This window comes from Erythrolamprus reginae, chromosome 2, assembly GCF_031021105.1.
Source record: "Erythrolamprus reginae isolate rEryReg1 chromosome 2, rEryReg1.hap1, whole genome shotgun sequence".
NCBI lineage: Eukaryota > Metazoa > Chordata > Lepidosauria > Squamata > Dipsadidae > Erythrolamprus > Erythrolamprus reginae.
Genome location: NC_091951.1, coordinates 201,042,252 through 201,057,608, shown reverse-complemented (window position 1 = coordinate 201,057,608; position 15,357 = coordinate 201,042,252). Strand labels below are relative to the sequence as shown.

The 15,357-nt window shown below is 39.6% G+C and overlaps 1 protein-coding gene across 1 annotated transcript in view; it reads right to left on the bottom strand.

The window, feature by feature from the left end:
* Positions 1-1,405: 1,405 nt before the first annotated feature.
* The window catches only part of TFE3 (transcription factor binding to IGHM enhancer 3), a 58,239-nt gene continuing 44,287 nt past the window's right edge, over positions 1,406-15,357 (bottom strand). Inside the window, exons 4-10 of the mRNA XM_070741240.1 lie at positions 14,663-14,938; positions 14,419-14,508; positions 11,603-11,720; positions 11,182-11,238; positions 5,736-5,811; positions 3,701-3,848; positions 1,406-3,609 (exon numbers count right to left, since the gene is read on the bottom strand). Of these exons, the coding sequence (XP_070597341.1) occupies positions 3,301-3,609; positions 3,701-3,848; positions 5,736-5,811; positions 11,182-11,238; positions 11,603-11,720; positions 14,419-14,508; positions 14,663-14,938 (1,074 nt within the window). The 3' untranslated portion in view covers positions 1,406-3,300. The remainder of the gene's footprint in view (positions 3,610-3,700; positions 3,849-5,735; positions 5,812-11,181; positions 11,239-11,602; positions 11,721-14,418; positions 14,509-14,662; positions 14,939-15,357) is intronic.

Here is a 15,357-nt window from a genome sequence, read left to right as displayed (position 1 = left end):
AATTACTTTTTTATTTCCAACCTTGCTTTCCCACAATATGTTATTCTATCAATATTCTTCATTGGGTTAGTCTAATGATATATGATGTGCATTCTATAACTAAAAGAAACCCTTAATTAATTATTTAATTAATATATTAATTTACTTATTAATTCTAATAAGTAAATTTCCTACTTGATCTTAATGATCCTAATACCTTAATTTAATACAGTTAATGTATAAAGATAAAGATAATGTTGTAAATAAAATAGTTAATACTGTATTGAAGCTTCTATATACATCCACTAGTCTCCGTTTGTAATAAGACAGTCATTTGATACTTATATTTTGGCAACTCTGTTGTTTAAGTCTTTGACTTTTTCAAACTTCCAATACAGTAATCTTCTTTGGAATACCACCTTCTGAGTCATCACCACCTCCAATCGCTCAAGTTTGGTGTTTTTTTCTCCTCCCCCATTGAAAAATGGTCTTTATGATGCTTTCACTTTCAATCTTGATTTCCAAGTCAAACAATATCGTTTCTTCTTACACTGATCTCCTCGGTCTAATTCTTTCCTTCCCTACCTGTTTCTGAAAGTCTTCTAATTATTTTCCCCGGTCCGCCATTTTCCTCTGTTTAAATTGACTTTCTTTACAATATTTTCTCTTACCGCAGCATAAATTTTATTTTCCTTTTAATCCTTTTTTATTTTATTTATTTTGTCTTCTTTTGCCCTCGCACTATCACTTTCACTTTGGAATTTTTTAGCGTTTACTTTCCTGGCAAGGCTCTTTGAAGTAATCTCATCTCATCTCTTTCAACCGCCGCTTAATCTCTCGCCATAGCTTCACTCCCTTCGCCCAAAATCTTTGCGATTGCTCGATTTATTCATTCCAAATTCATGCCCATATGGAAGTCAACAGTAACAGGAATGAGCAGTCTGCTACTTCAAAGCTGGAGTGGTTGTCACGGCCTCGGATCAGAATGACATGACAGACTGCATTGGGTTAAGAAGTGTTTCCCTCATTCCAGTGAGCAGTTGCTTTCCACCTCACTGTCCCCGGGGTTTCCCCTCCATTTTGTGCAGTTCTCCAAAACACAGCATACCTTTGAAGGGTCCCCAGGCACGAAAAAATCAGAGGTTAAACGATGGAGGTCGTCCTTTCCCCTCTGCACCGCCTCGACATTACCACCGGAAGTCTCACATTATTATCAAAGTGTGGGACAACTTTTTCTCTCAGCCATCATTTATGTAAAATAAGTTTCATGAATATGAGTCTTTACCAGCTTGAATTCAGTTCCTTTTCTCCAGCATCAAAATTTTTAATTTTTTTGAACACCAACCAGATACGGCTTTTAAAAAATAAAAAATAAACTGAAACACCTTAAATTTTGCAAGACACAGTGATGAAACAAGTGGCATAATTAGCTGTAGAAAATGGTCATTTGTTTATTTGTTTAGAAGCCTCTAGTATTGGTAATTGGAAATGTTTAAACATACAAAATAAAACAATAGAAAGTAGTGTCTGGGTCATTAAGGATGTAGAATCCACAAACGAGGAAAAGGTTTCCCCAAATTTGCAATTCTCGCCCTTCTTTCATACCCTGAACAGTCCAACTCAATTCCTGTTAAGAAACGAAACCACTTGTCCAACCTAATACTGTATTTCCAAGCTGCTCTGTCCTCTGCCATCTTTCTTCTTGCCAACATGCTAAAATACCACTGTGCAATGCCCCACTTACATTGACCACCTAATCCCATTTCCTTGTCTCCTGCTCAAGAAGATCTCAGCTGAGAAGCTGCCCAGATACTCATAATTCTCCTCCCCAAATTGCTGCCTACATTATCACATCCTCCTCTAATGTTCAGTCTATGTACTGTGTATCTTTGGACCCCACCCTTAGGAGGTTTCTCCCAGATTCAGTTCCTGAAAAACAGAAGTGCCAAGCAACTACACTGCTCAAAAAAAATAAAGGGAACACTTAAACAACATAATATAACTCTAAGTAAATCAAACTTCTGTGAACTCAAACTGTCCACTTAGGAAGCAACATTGATTGACAATCAATTTCATATGCTGTTGTGCCCATTCAACCTTGTACAGAACAAAGTACTCAATGAGAATATTTCATTTATTCAGATCTAGGATGTGTTCTTTGAGTGTTCCCTTTATTTTTTTGAGCAGTATACTTAAATCTAAACATTCAATAACAATGGAGGTCTAAGAGGTCTAAAAGTTTCAGATAACCTTTTGGAACAGGGTCATTGTATCTTCTTAAGAGCATTCAATCACATGCGATGAAGTTTCCACTGAAGCCCAAATGATTGTCTTTGCAACAATTTTTGCCCATTCTTTTAAACACCCAGAGAACAGTTCATAGATCCGCTTCCAGTATTTTTAGCCTAAAAAAAATCAGCACACAGTTCTATTTGTCGGGTTTCTGCTAACATCAATCGGGTAAGCAAGGAGTTAGTTTTTAAAAACCGGATTACAATTTCAGGTTCCAGGGGAGGTGGCAATTGACTCCTATTGAGTAGCCATGGTTCTTCAATAGTTACATGCGCAATTTACTTTTCTTTGCCCAGCACCTTTGCCCAGTGAAGTTCCAAGAAGTACTGTTTTGCTGCCCCCTTCACATGGGCCAGCCATATTATGAAGTAGAGTGCCGAACAACTCAAATATTAAATGCGAAGTAGAAAGTGGCAGTTTAGTAAAACCTGGAAACGATGACAGGAAAAGACTGAGATGTACACATTAAGAAGTCCAATATCTATATAAAATAAAACTCTCTTTCTAAAAAAAAATGTTAGTGGTTCTCTGCTTTCCAAAAATGTTATGAAAGAAGTCCACTTTCCTCCCCCCTTTCCAATTCTTCCCAAATTATATACAGGAAAGAAGCAAGAGTAAAAGGTTAAAGTGAAGGAATCGAGGTTTGCGATTACATGCTCCTTGCACAGCATTAAAGCAACACCCTATTGAAGTTTAGAGTAGGTACCGGGAGAAGCACAAGTTTTATCACACTGCGCTTTTGAGCCTTAACGGGTGCAAATTGTCCTACAATTTGTAACAAAATTCTGCTCCTACTGCATTAAGAAGAAAGTTGGGTGCTACATGGTTTGAGCCCACCTTCTACAGGAAGAAGGTTTAACCATGAGCCCCTTTCCTTTTTGTTAAAAATACAGAATATCATGAAAGGAATGGTATTTCCAGAAGGCTATAGCCTACAGCAGCCTCCAAGATCAGTCTGCAATGGGTCAGAAGAACAAGACATGTGGAATGGGTGAAGCCGTTTCCAGCTCTTCCATCCAAGGGCCAACATCATGAATCATCCTCCATGCTAAAGCTGGACCGGCGGCTGCTGCCCTTGGAAGCACCAGGAGACACGGAGGAAAGGAGTGGATCGGAGGCACCCAGTGGGGACAGCGCAGTCCCGTCATCCATGAGGACATCTTGCAGGGCTCCCCCGTCAGATCCCAGGGCGAGGCCCAGGCCCAGCTCCTCGGCTGAAAAGGGCAGATCCAGCGACTCTACAAATGGGGGGATCGGATCTCCTCCCAAGGACTGGGCCAGAAGGCCCTGGGTGGACGTTAAAGGCAGCCCGTGCATCTGGACGTGAAGTTCCAGCTCCTGCGGAGGAAGTTACAGGAGGGTTTATGAGACTCTGCAGCAGGCCTGAGCTGCACTGCCTCCATCCAACCCCCCCAGCGGCTCTCCTCACCTGTACTCGTAGCTGCAGGCTGCGGTTCGCTTGCTCCAGTTTGCGCTGCCTCAGTTCCATCTCCTTGGAGCGCTGCTGTTCCTTCTGCAATTTGCGGATGTAATCGACCGAGGCCTTCAGGATAGTCCCTTTATTCCAGCGCATTTCCCTAAAACATGCAGCAGGGGGAGAGGGAGGTAAGAGATCAGGAACTAAGCACCCTCATTTGATTCTGTAAAGGTAAATTTCTTTCAACTGGGCCCTGCAAATGTGTTGTACTGCTAAACCGCCAATGTCGGTCTAGGCAAAAGTCAACATTCATTACTAGATAAACCTTTCGTTTATACCAGCAGTAGGAAGGGAACCACAGTCACTGCACGACTGAAACAACACAAGCTTCTCAAGGTAGTGAAACTTTCTATATATAGTGGTACCTCTACCTACAAATGCCTCTACTTATGAACTTTTCTAGATAAGAACCGGGTGTTCAAGATTTTTTTGCCTCTTCTCAAGAACCATTTTCCACTTACAAACCTGAGCCTCCGAAACTGTAACTGGAAAAGGCAGGGAGAAGCCTCTGTGGGGCCTCTCTAGGAATCTCCTGGGAGGAAACAGGGCTGGAAAAGGCGGGGAGTAGCCTCTGTGGGGCCTCTCTAGGAATCTCCTGGAAGGAAACAGGGCTGGAAAAGGCGGGGAGTAGCCTCTGTGGAGCCTCTCTAGGAATCTCCTGGGAGGAAACAGGGCCTCTACCCTCCCTGTGTTTTCCCCAATCACACGCATTATTTGCTTTTACATTGATTCCTATGGGAAAAATGGTTTCTTCTTACAAACTTTTCTACTTAAGAACCTGGTCAAGGGACGAATTAAGTTTGTAAGTAGAGGTACCACCGTATACTGTTTCCCACACCATTTTATTGTATTCATGTGTTCAGTGTTATACAGAACCAACTACTGAAGTGTTCACAAGGTAATTTCTACTCCTACTGAGTCACATTTAGTCTAGCGCAGGGGTATCAAACTGTCAAACTGGTAACCCATGGGCCAGAGGCATCACATGCAATCCACACCCACTCCATCTCCACAAAGGCAAAAAAAAAATTGCAAAGGCAAAAATAAAATTGTGACATCAACCTGATGCAGCATACATGATACCTATGGTTTACAGCAGTAATGGTGAACCTTTTTTTGTTTGTGTGCCAAAGGGGGGGAGTATGGGAGGGCCCACACCCATAATTCCATGCACCTCCTGCGCATGCATGCGTGAAACCCCCCCACTCTCAGCACGCAATGGAACACCCGTTTTTCATTCTCCCCAGCCTTCAGAGGCTTTCTAGGAGCCTGGAGAGGGTGAAAATGGCCCTCCTCATGCCCCCTGGAGGCCAGAAACGGCCTGTTTCCCAACTTGAAATGAGCCATTTCTGGCTTCCAGAGGACCTCGGGAGGAGGGAGGCTATTTTCGCCCTCCCCAGGCTCCTAGAAAGGTTCTGGAGCTTGGGGAGAGCAAAAACCACGCTTTCCCCACCTTCTCCGGAGGCTGGAAACAGCCTGTTTCCAAATCCTAGTGGGCCCAGAATGCCCGAAAATCAGCTGGCTGGCACACGCATGTGCACCGAGCTTGTGTGCCTACCAATATGGCTCGATGTGCCACCTATGGAACGCATGCCATAGGTTCGCCATCATGGGTCTAGACAAGTGTTTCCCAACCGTGGCAACTTGAGGATATTTGGACTTCAACTCCCAGAATTCCCCAGCCAGCGGATGCTGGCTGGGGAATTCTGGGAGTTGAAGTCTAAATATCCTCAAGTTGCCAAGGTTGGGAAACACTGGTCTAGAAGATTGTTAAACAAATTACAACTAGCTATGATTATTATTGCACTGTATAAATTGATCATCATAGTTGACTTTAGGCAAAATCAAATGATCTTTTACACATGTGTTACATACATCACTCAGAGAAACTCAGCAGAATACACAATGAAGCCTACACAAGTTTGTGTCCCTTTTGCAGATAAAGCTTATTTTGATTAAGTGGTCATCATCAACTTGTCATACTTACGGATCATTAGATTTGGGGATGAGGGTCCCCAGTTCTTTAATTCGGTCATTTATGTTAAACCGACGACGCCGTTCAACTGCAAAAAGAGAGAGTTGTATAAGAGGCCTGGGGAGAGACAGAGGACTCCTGCTTTTACTACAACTATTAATAATAAACATCTTAATTTTTCCAGCAAGCAAAGCAGTTTGCTTTTATAACATCCCAATGAACCTCTCAACATTCCTTAGATAAATTCCCCGTTATGCCAAGTTACCATCAAAGCTAGGCATATATTGTGGTTGTATGGGATTATTCTTGGGCACAAAATTCAGCTTTCAGATTCTTTAAAGGCAAAGGTTCCCAGCCTCATGGGATAAACATATATTTTGAAACACAGTATAAAGGCAAAATGTCAAAAATCTCAACCCACATGAATCTGCTTTAAGTCCTTCTGAGGCTGTTCTCCAAGGGCTTCTGTTATTCAAATAATGCCACTGAAAAGTAGAAAGGGGGGGTTTCTAAGCAGGGGTGCATCTTTAAAGAGAACTCAGATATACTGCAAACTTTTTCAAAGCAAGCAAAGTATCTTATTTGCCTAATTTATAACACTATGGTTTTAAATTGGGAGCTAGCACTTATTGTCGTAGTAACATTAAATTACAAATAATTTTCATCTGGCCTGAAACAATTAATAGGGCAATGACAGACATATAAATATTCTTAAAAATAAAGATGCAAATTATTTCAGTGGCTGGAAAATGGGGCTCTCTGCAGTTCTTTAGTTCCCCATAATCAACAGGGAACTGAATTATGCACAACATAAACTATTCAGTGAGCCAGTTTGATGTAGTAGTTAAGGCATCAGACCAGAAATTGGGAGACTGTGAGTCCTAGTCTGACCTTAGGCACAAAGACAGCTGGCTTTCAAACTTAGAAAAGAGGCAATGGAAAATCAATTCTGAAAAACTTTGTCAATAACTCTGCAGGCAAACTCTGGGAATTGGACACAACTGAATGGAAAAGGGGGGGAAAGCTATCCAATGCTGATTACTATTTTATTTTATTTTAATTTATATCACACCTTTATTATATTTATAAAGAACTCAAGGCAGCAAACATATCTTACTCCTATTTTTCCCACATCTCTGTGAGTTGAGTTAGACTGAGACAGAGTGGCCAAGATCACCCAGCTAGCTTTCAAGGCTATACTTTTATTATGTTTACTATTTACTTTCTTGGCATAGGCTCTCCATTTTTATTGTGGAGAATGTCGGTTTTGTTAATTCATCACAAGCTGTATGAGCATTACATTTAGAAACATAGAAGATTGGCGGCAGAAAAAGATCTCATGGTCCATCTAGTCTGCCCTTATACTATTTCCTGTATTTTATCTTAGGATGGATCTATGTTTATCCCAGGCATGCTTAAATTCAGTTACTGTGGATTTACCAACCATGTCTGCTGGAAGTTTGTTCCAAGCATCTACTACTCTTTCAGTAAAATAATATTTTCTCACGTTGCTTCTAATCTTTACCCCAACTAACCTCAGACTGTGCCCCCTTGTTGTTGTGTTCACTTTCCTATTAAAAACACTTCCCTCCTGAACCTTATTTAACCCTTTAACATATTTAAATGTTTCGATCATGTCCCCTCTTTCCCTTCCGTCCTCCAGACTATACAGATTGAGTTCATTAAGTCTTTCCTGATACGTTTTATGCTTAAGACCTTCCACCATTTTTGTAGCCCGTCTTTGGACCCGTTCAATTTTATCAATTTGACACATGCGGGGCCTAATAGCTTTATGGCTATTCTTTTTAGAAATCACAGGAACATTGATGTTTAACTGTCTCTTTCCGAAAAAGACCTGACATTATGCTGTCAATACTTTCACCTCTTTTCCAATTCTATCAATAGAAATCAATTCAGGAATGTGCCCATATTCCAATGAAGCACACAGAATTTTTCCGTGTTTGCATAAAATCTTGAGTTTGCACTGGACCTTAAACACAGCTGAATAACATGGTCCCAGGATCTAGCACAGAAAAAATGTTTGACAAAATGCAGCACTGGGTAGAGAGAGAGAGAGGAAAGAAAGGAATGTATCAACCAATCTTCGCCTCCCCCCCCAAATAAATGATAGGCCAATCCAAGGCATCTCCTACATGCTGGCCCAGCTGCTTTTTCTATCTCATATTTCTTCAGTGTTATATGCCTGGCAGCCTTATCATTTTGCTCTCTCTGCCACTTCTGGACTGCTTTACAGGTGCGCGGAAATGGATGAAATGACGAGAGATATTAAGGGCATGCAAGTCGATGAAACAAAGAAACCATGGGATAAATGGTACAATTGGATTCAGAACAGAACAACACAAAGAAATGATAAGAAAACCATACAAACTTACACAATAACCAATAATGTAATTTATATAACCAAGTATATAAATACAGTATAACTTTTAATAAGACAAAACTTATTAACTTCCATATCTATACTTTCCCTGACGAATGTAACTAATCAGATATAATTTTATTGCAAATTGAATTAGAAATGGGTAATGATCTGCATGTGAATATCGAGATATCTTTTTTTTTACTGTATTTGAAAACTTAAATAAAACTTTTTTTAAAAAAATCCCAAGCTTTCCACACTCCATTCTCCACATGAATCAGCTTCTCACAAGCCCTCCTAGTATAGTATCCCTTAGCTTCCAAGCCAACCTATGCTTAATTTAAAAGTCATTTTCAAATGAACCCACTTGATCTTCGCTTTCAACAATAATGGAACAAAAATTAACAACAACAACAAAAATCAACAAAAATTATTACTTCAGCCTAAAGCCATCACTATTCACTATTTAAAAAAATTCCCCATAGATTTCCAAAAATCCTAAAAGAAAATTTATATAAGGTGATGTATCGTTGGTATTTAACCCCAGATAACCTATCTAAGATGTATAAACATATGTCAAATGAATGTTGGAAGTGTAAAAGTAAAGAAGGGACTTTTTAATCATCTATGGTAGATATGTGATAAAGCAAAAAAAATGGAAAATGATTCATATTTTAATACAGAAAATTTTGAAACTGGAGATAAAGATGAAACCAGAATTCTTCCTTTTGGGTCTAATGGAAAAAGACTTGGAAAAAACTTTGGAACTTTGTTACTATACTGTATATGACAGCAGCAAGACTATTGTATGCACAAAATTGGAAGGCCACTTTGATTCCTAACATGGACGAATTGTTGCACAAATTGATGGAGTTCACAAAATTGACTATTTTGATTAAAAAAATAATATAAGTACTTTAATGGACAGATTACTTCTGAACTTTGTGCTTGAAGTGTAAAAGAATGAAACTTTGATTTTGGATTTTACTGATTGATAGATTTTTATAGAAATGGCTTGTTCATATTATGAAAAAACCAAAAAGTTGTGATTTGATGTTAATGCCTTAGTCTACTGCAACAGAGAAAGTTGGAAGTCAACTCTTCTTTTTTTCTTTTTTTTCTTATCCTCCCTCACTTTCCCCTCTTCCTCTCCACTGTTTCCCTATTTACTTTTGTATTTTGTATCTTATTTTGCTCTATAAGCCAATAAAAATGGTAAACATGAAAAGGTTTTCCCAAAAATCTTGATGCTACATAGAAGCTTAAACGTGGATTTTCATTCAGTTAAAGAAGTCTTAGATTTGAGAGGGCAGGACACAAAATAAATATTTTTTTAAATCTCTTACACAAAAAAGGGAAAGTAAATTCTTTTCCAAGAAAGCACACAATACCTTTTCTTTTCTCCTGAAAAGTAACATTCTAATTAAAATAGAGGCGAATGCTTAACTGATTAAAAATATGTATTTTACTATATTGCATATGGTTAAAGATTACAAAAGGATTTTTAAAAAAGATGCAAAAGGCAGATGAAAAATAGAACCTAAGTAAAATAATTTTGAATTCTCCCCTTCCCTTCTTTCCCCCCCAACCACTAACCACTATTGAAATATTTATGCTAGGCTGTTAATATTTCATATAAAACGTTGGAGAATTCTGCTTGTTCAAGACATTTCATCTGTTGTTTTTAATTAGTTTCTTGACTCTTTTCCTGGAAGACCTATTAATCAGCCTTGCTGAGTAGTGTGTCATATATAGAGAAGTTGAAATTGCTGAGCTTATTCTTACTTGTAGAAGATTACAAATTTTTAACATACTTTGCCTTGTTATAAGTCCTTTCCCATTCTTTTCTTTCTCTATATCATAAAAACAGTTCTTGTGAAGTCTACTGGTCACGTCAGCATCTTTATAACTGCTGTTATAGTTATGCTATTCAGAGATTGTGTCATTCTGTTATCAGTGATGGATTGCTTATTCTATAGTATAGTTTAAAATTAGAAAATCAAGACTACTATCTTTTGAGCCCTGCAAAATTTTGAATCATATTCTCAGGCTCTGAAAAATTTAAGATGAGCGAGCAATCAGACCCAACCAATTCTGCACTGAAATACTGAGACCACAAATGAGGCCAATATAGAATAATTACATCCAATTTCACCAAATTTTACTCCTGATTTGCTTTCTGTTATTCTGTTTTGTGTGCACACATGCACACCCACCAACACATGAAACTCTCCCATCTGAGGAAGAAAAAACTGATTTGCTACATCCTGCTCATTTTACTCAGAATAAAATCCTGCTGATTTCAAAGAGATTGGAATCTAGGGATCAAAGCACCTGCTTTGCTTGTAGAAGTTTGTAAGTTTTAAGCCCTGGTGTCCCTACTAAAATGGATCATATAGAGCAGTGGTTCTCATCCTAGAGGTGGGGAACCCTTTGGAGGTCAAGCGACCGTTTCACAGGGGTCACCCAAGACCATGAGTAAAGACAAATTTCCCATGGCTGTTTGGAACTAAAGTTTCTGCCTTGGATCATATTTTTACAATCTGACCAATCAGGCGTTTACAGGGTTGTCCCTCTGACCTTCCTGCCAATCAGCTTAAAGCTCTGTTGGGAGAATTGGCGCTAGACTTATGGTTGGGGTTACCACAAAATTAGGAACTATATTAGAACTCCGAGTCTACGGAGAGGGGCGGAATACAAATCTAATAAATAAATAAATAAATAAATAAATAAATAAATAAATAAATAAATAAATAAATAATGAATAGTAAATAAATAAATAAATAAATAAATAAAATCTAATCTAATCTAATCAATTAATTAATTAAGAGGTTGCAGCATTAGAAAGGTTGAGAACCACTGATGCAGAAGATGAAAATCCAACAGAGCCAATCAGAGGAGATAGGACAAAACACCTGTGATCTCATGTGTCAGTTTTCTTTTACCAAAATAAGCAAATAAGCACACATAGAGGTCTCATAGAGACGAAAATGCTTTTTCCCTTTTTCTCAGTACTGAAATATCCATTTCAAACCCCAAACAGAAAGCCATGGATAGTTCATCCAAGAGGCCACTCACTTAAATTGTGGTTGTCTTTCTTCTGCCTTTCCTTCAGAAATGCTTTGGTTTCAGTTTCTGCAAAGGGGCACAAAAGAAGACAGAAATAATAATACAGCCATCCACCATGTCCAGCTACTTTCTACACGGGTCTAGAGATTAGAGGAAATCACGATGCCAGATACAATAGTATTATGGTGCCACTGCACACCCCAAACCCCTTCTTTCAATTTTTTTAAAAGGAACAGATTCACTGAACCTTCCTCCTGTGTGGAGAAAGAGACATTATCTCCAGACAGCTATTCTGGGAGCAAATCCTAAGCTCCCACTTCCTAAACTTCTAACATCGCGAACCCTCATTATATCCCCGTGTTAATTCCCTGCAATGTGGCACCTTCCATTGCTCATCTTTGGCATGTTTTCAATTCCTCCAATTAAGTACCTGACAGTTCCCTCTTGATGTTAGCCAGGTCAGCTGGGCAGGAGTTGCTGACAGTAACAGCTGGTTCCATCATTCCTGGGTTGCTGTACACATTCAGGAGGTTTCCAGAGACTGGCAGCTGCGCAGAACAGAAAAGAATTGAAATGACTTCCAGGCCAAAAGTTTTGCTGTACTGTCAGATACCTAAGTTCTAATTTACCTTCTAATCTAGACCTCCCAATCCAGATCAGAAAGCGGTACCTGGAAACTAAGAGTTATGGATGGACCCCAAGGGAGCTTGTTTCCCATTGAGTGTGGGTCCTCCGATTCTACATCTCCTCAGTCCGGTCTAACACTCTGCCCACTACTTCATGTTGGTTTATCTTAATGGCCAATAGGATGCTCTTGTGAAGAAATACATGGGTACTATACTCCTTTGACATCAAAACAGAAGATACAGATATACTGCTCAAAAAAATAAAGGGAACAACTGAAAGAACACATCCTAGGTCTGAATGAATGAAATATTCTCATTGAATACTTTGTTCTGTATAAAGGTGAATGTGCACAACAGCATGTGAAATTGATGTTAAATCAGTGTTGCTTCCTAAGTGGACAGTTTGATTTGACTGAAGTTTGAAATGTGTTGTTTAAGTGTTTCTTTTATTTTTTTGAGCAGTGTATATAATAGCAATAGATCTTATATAGCTCTTATATACCGCTCCATACTGCTTTTACAGTCCTCTCTAAGGGGTTTACAAAGTCTGCCTATTGCCCCCAACAATCTAGGTCCTCATTTTACCCACCTTGAAAGGATAGAAGACTGAGTCAACCTTGAGCCTGGTGAGATTTGAACTGCCGAACTGCAGCTAGCAGTCAGCTGAAGCAGCCTTCAGTGCTGCACACTAACCACTGCACTACCTCAGCTAAAATGTACAAATATATTCCGTAACATTGATTTTTGTAAATTATATTTACTAAGAAGGCCTAAGAAACCAACCGCTTGGAGTGACTGATATTTTCAAAATAGTTGCTTCTTTCTATCTCCCAAACATGTTTTATCCCAAGGAATTAATCTATTTGAAGAATGGCAGAGCAGTCATCCTACTAGTGTGGCAGATCAAAACCAATAGTTTTGATAGCACAATAAAGGCCTATGGGTCAAATAAACTTCCCCCTTCTTGTTTTTGCAGCAGCTTTCCCTTGGTGGTGCAATGGTTAGAGTGCAGCATTGCCAGCTACTTCTGCTGATCACCGGCTATCCAGCAGTTTGGCAGATCGAATCTCAGTAGGCTCAAGATTGACTCATCCTTCCATCCTTCCAAGGTGGGTAAAATGAGGATCCAGATTGTTGGGTAAACAATCTGTAAATCACTTAGAGAAGGGTATAAAGCATTGTGAAGCGGTATATAAGTCTAAATGCTATTGCTATTACCCAAGGTACACATCCACTATTGGGCAGCAGCATTCTTTATTGCAATGCAAAAGTCTCCATAAAATTTAGGGCACAAATCCTGTATTTTAAGTAGGGGGGGGGGGAGTGGGAGGAGCCATAAGTTGCTACCATTTCCTTAGGTAGTCCTCAACTTACAACAATTCACTTAGTGACCATGACCATTCAAAAGTTATAACGGCATTGGGGAAAAAGCGACTTATGACTGTTTTTCACACTTACGACCGTTGCAGCATCCCAAAAGGTCATGCGATTGACATTTGCATGATTGGCAACTCACTCAGATTTATGATGGTTGCAGTGTTTCTGGGTCATGTGACCCCCCTTTTTGTGACCACGGGGAAGCCAGGTTCACTTAACAACCATGTTAACAAACCTAATGACTGCAGTGATTTACTTAACAAACGTGGTGAGAAAAGTTGTAAAATGGAACAAAACTCATATGAAATTGCTCATTTGGCAGTATAAAGTTGGGGCTCAATTGTGATTGTAAGTGGAGGACTACCTGTACTTTTCAAGGTGTCAACTTCCATTTGCTGAAGTTCAACCTACAGCCTATAAAAATGTAAGCCATAGAAACATAGAAGATTGACAGCAGAAAAAGACCTCCTGGTCCATCTGATCTGCTCTTATACTATTTCCTGTATTTTATTTTAGGATAGATATATGTTTATCCCATGGATGCTTAAATTCAGTTACTGTGCATTTATCAACCACGTCTGCTGGAAGTTTGTCCCAAGCATCTACTACTTTTTTAGTAAAATATTTTCTCACGTTGCTTCTGATTTCCCCCCCAATTAACCTCAGATTGTGCCCCCTTGTTTTTGTGTTCAGTTTCCTATAAAAACACTTCCCTCCTGAACCTTATTTAACATATTCACATATTTAAATGTTTTGATCATGTCCCCCCTTTCCCTTCTGTCCTCCAGACTATACATATTGAGTTCATTAAGTCTTTCCTGATACATTTTATGCTTAAGACCTTCCACCATTCTTGTAGCCCGTCTTTGGACCCATTCAATTTAATCAATATCTTTTTGTAGGTGAGGTCTCCAGAACTCCACAGTATTCCAAATTTGGTCTCATCAGCGCTCTATACAGCGGGATCACAATCTCCCTCTTCCTGCTTGTTATACCTCTAGCTATGCAGCCAAGCATCCTACTTGCTTTCTCTACTGCCTGACCGCACTGTTCACCCATTTTGAGACTGTCAGTGAGATATTGGTGAGTCTTTAAGGTGTCACAAGGTTTTCTATTTCAACCAAGGGGCAGAAAATAAAAATTACCTGTTCCACCCTAATTTTCAAATCTAGGTTTCCCACCACCACTGCCTTTCCTTAAGCATCCATCTCTTTTTTTCTTTTTTTAACCAAAAACTACTCACAGTGCTGGGCATCTGCAGGCCACCGTAGTTCAGGATTTCATCATTGTAGCTGGATTCCAGGCTGATAATCTCGTCGATGACATCATCAATCTGACAGACAGGAGAGTGGGCGGGATTAGATGTGTATCTGACATGGAGCGGGTGGGGGCTATTGGAAACATTCAACAAGCAAGAATGGAGGGAAACAGCGAAGAAAGGCCGTGGGAATAGAAAAGAAGAAAGCGACAGGGGAATTCCCACTCACTTCTTTCTCAGAGTTGGAACCAATGTTGAGCATCGCCATGGGGCTATTGGGGGCACTGCCAGTGCTTCCTGCCATTCCCTGCTGGTGAGCCAAACCAGGTGGGGGCTCAGGACCTGAAACAGCCTGTGGGGAGCAGGTGGGTGCACCAGGGCTAGTCCCGGTTAATCCCTGTGTTGACATCTTGCTCCCCATCGCTGTAGAAAGGTACTGTTTGACTTGCTGTCTCTGTGCCTGCTGGATGTGGTACTTTGTGGGGTTCTCCAGGTGGGTTTGAACCTGAATTCAAGTGAGAAAAAGAGGAGAGAAAGTATGAGTCATCCATCATTTGCACTTCAACTACACTGCTCAAAAAAATAAAGGGAACACTCAAATAACACATCCAAGATCTGAATGAATGAAATATTCTCATTGAATATTTCATATGCACAACTATTCCATTTGCACAACAGCATGTGAAATTGATTCTCAATCAGTGTTGCTTCCTAAGTGGACAGAAGTTTGATTTACTTGGAGTTATATTCTGTTTTTTAAGTGTTCCCTTTATTTTTTTGAGCAGGGTATTTGCAAGACAGCTTTCCAAGCACACAGAAATCCTTGAAGGCAACACACCAAACTTAGCAAGTTGAAAAGCTACTTCTGTCCCTAAATGCTAACAAGTTGAATATGAACCTCACCCTCAGCTATGCACACAAATG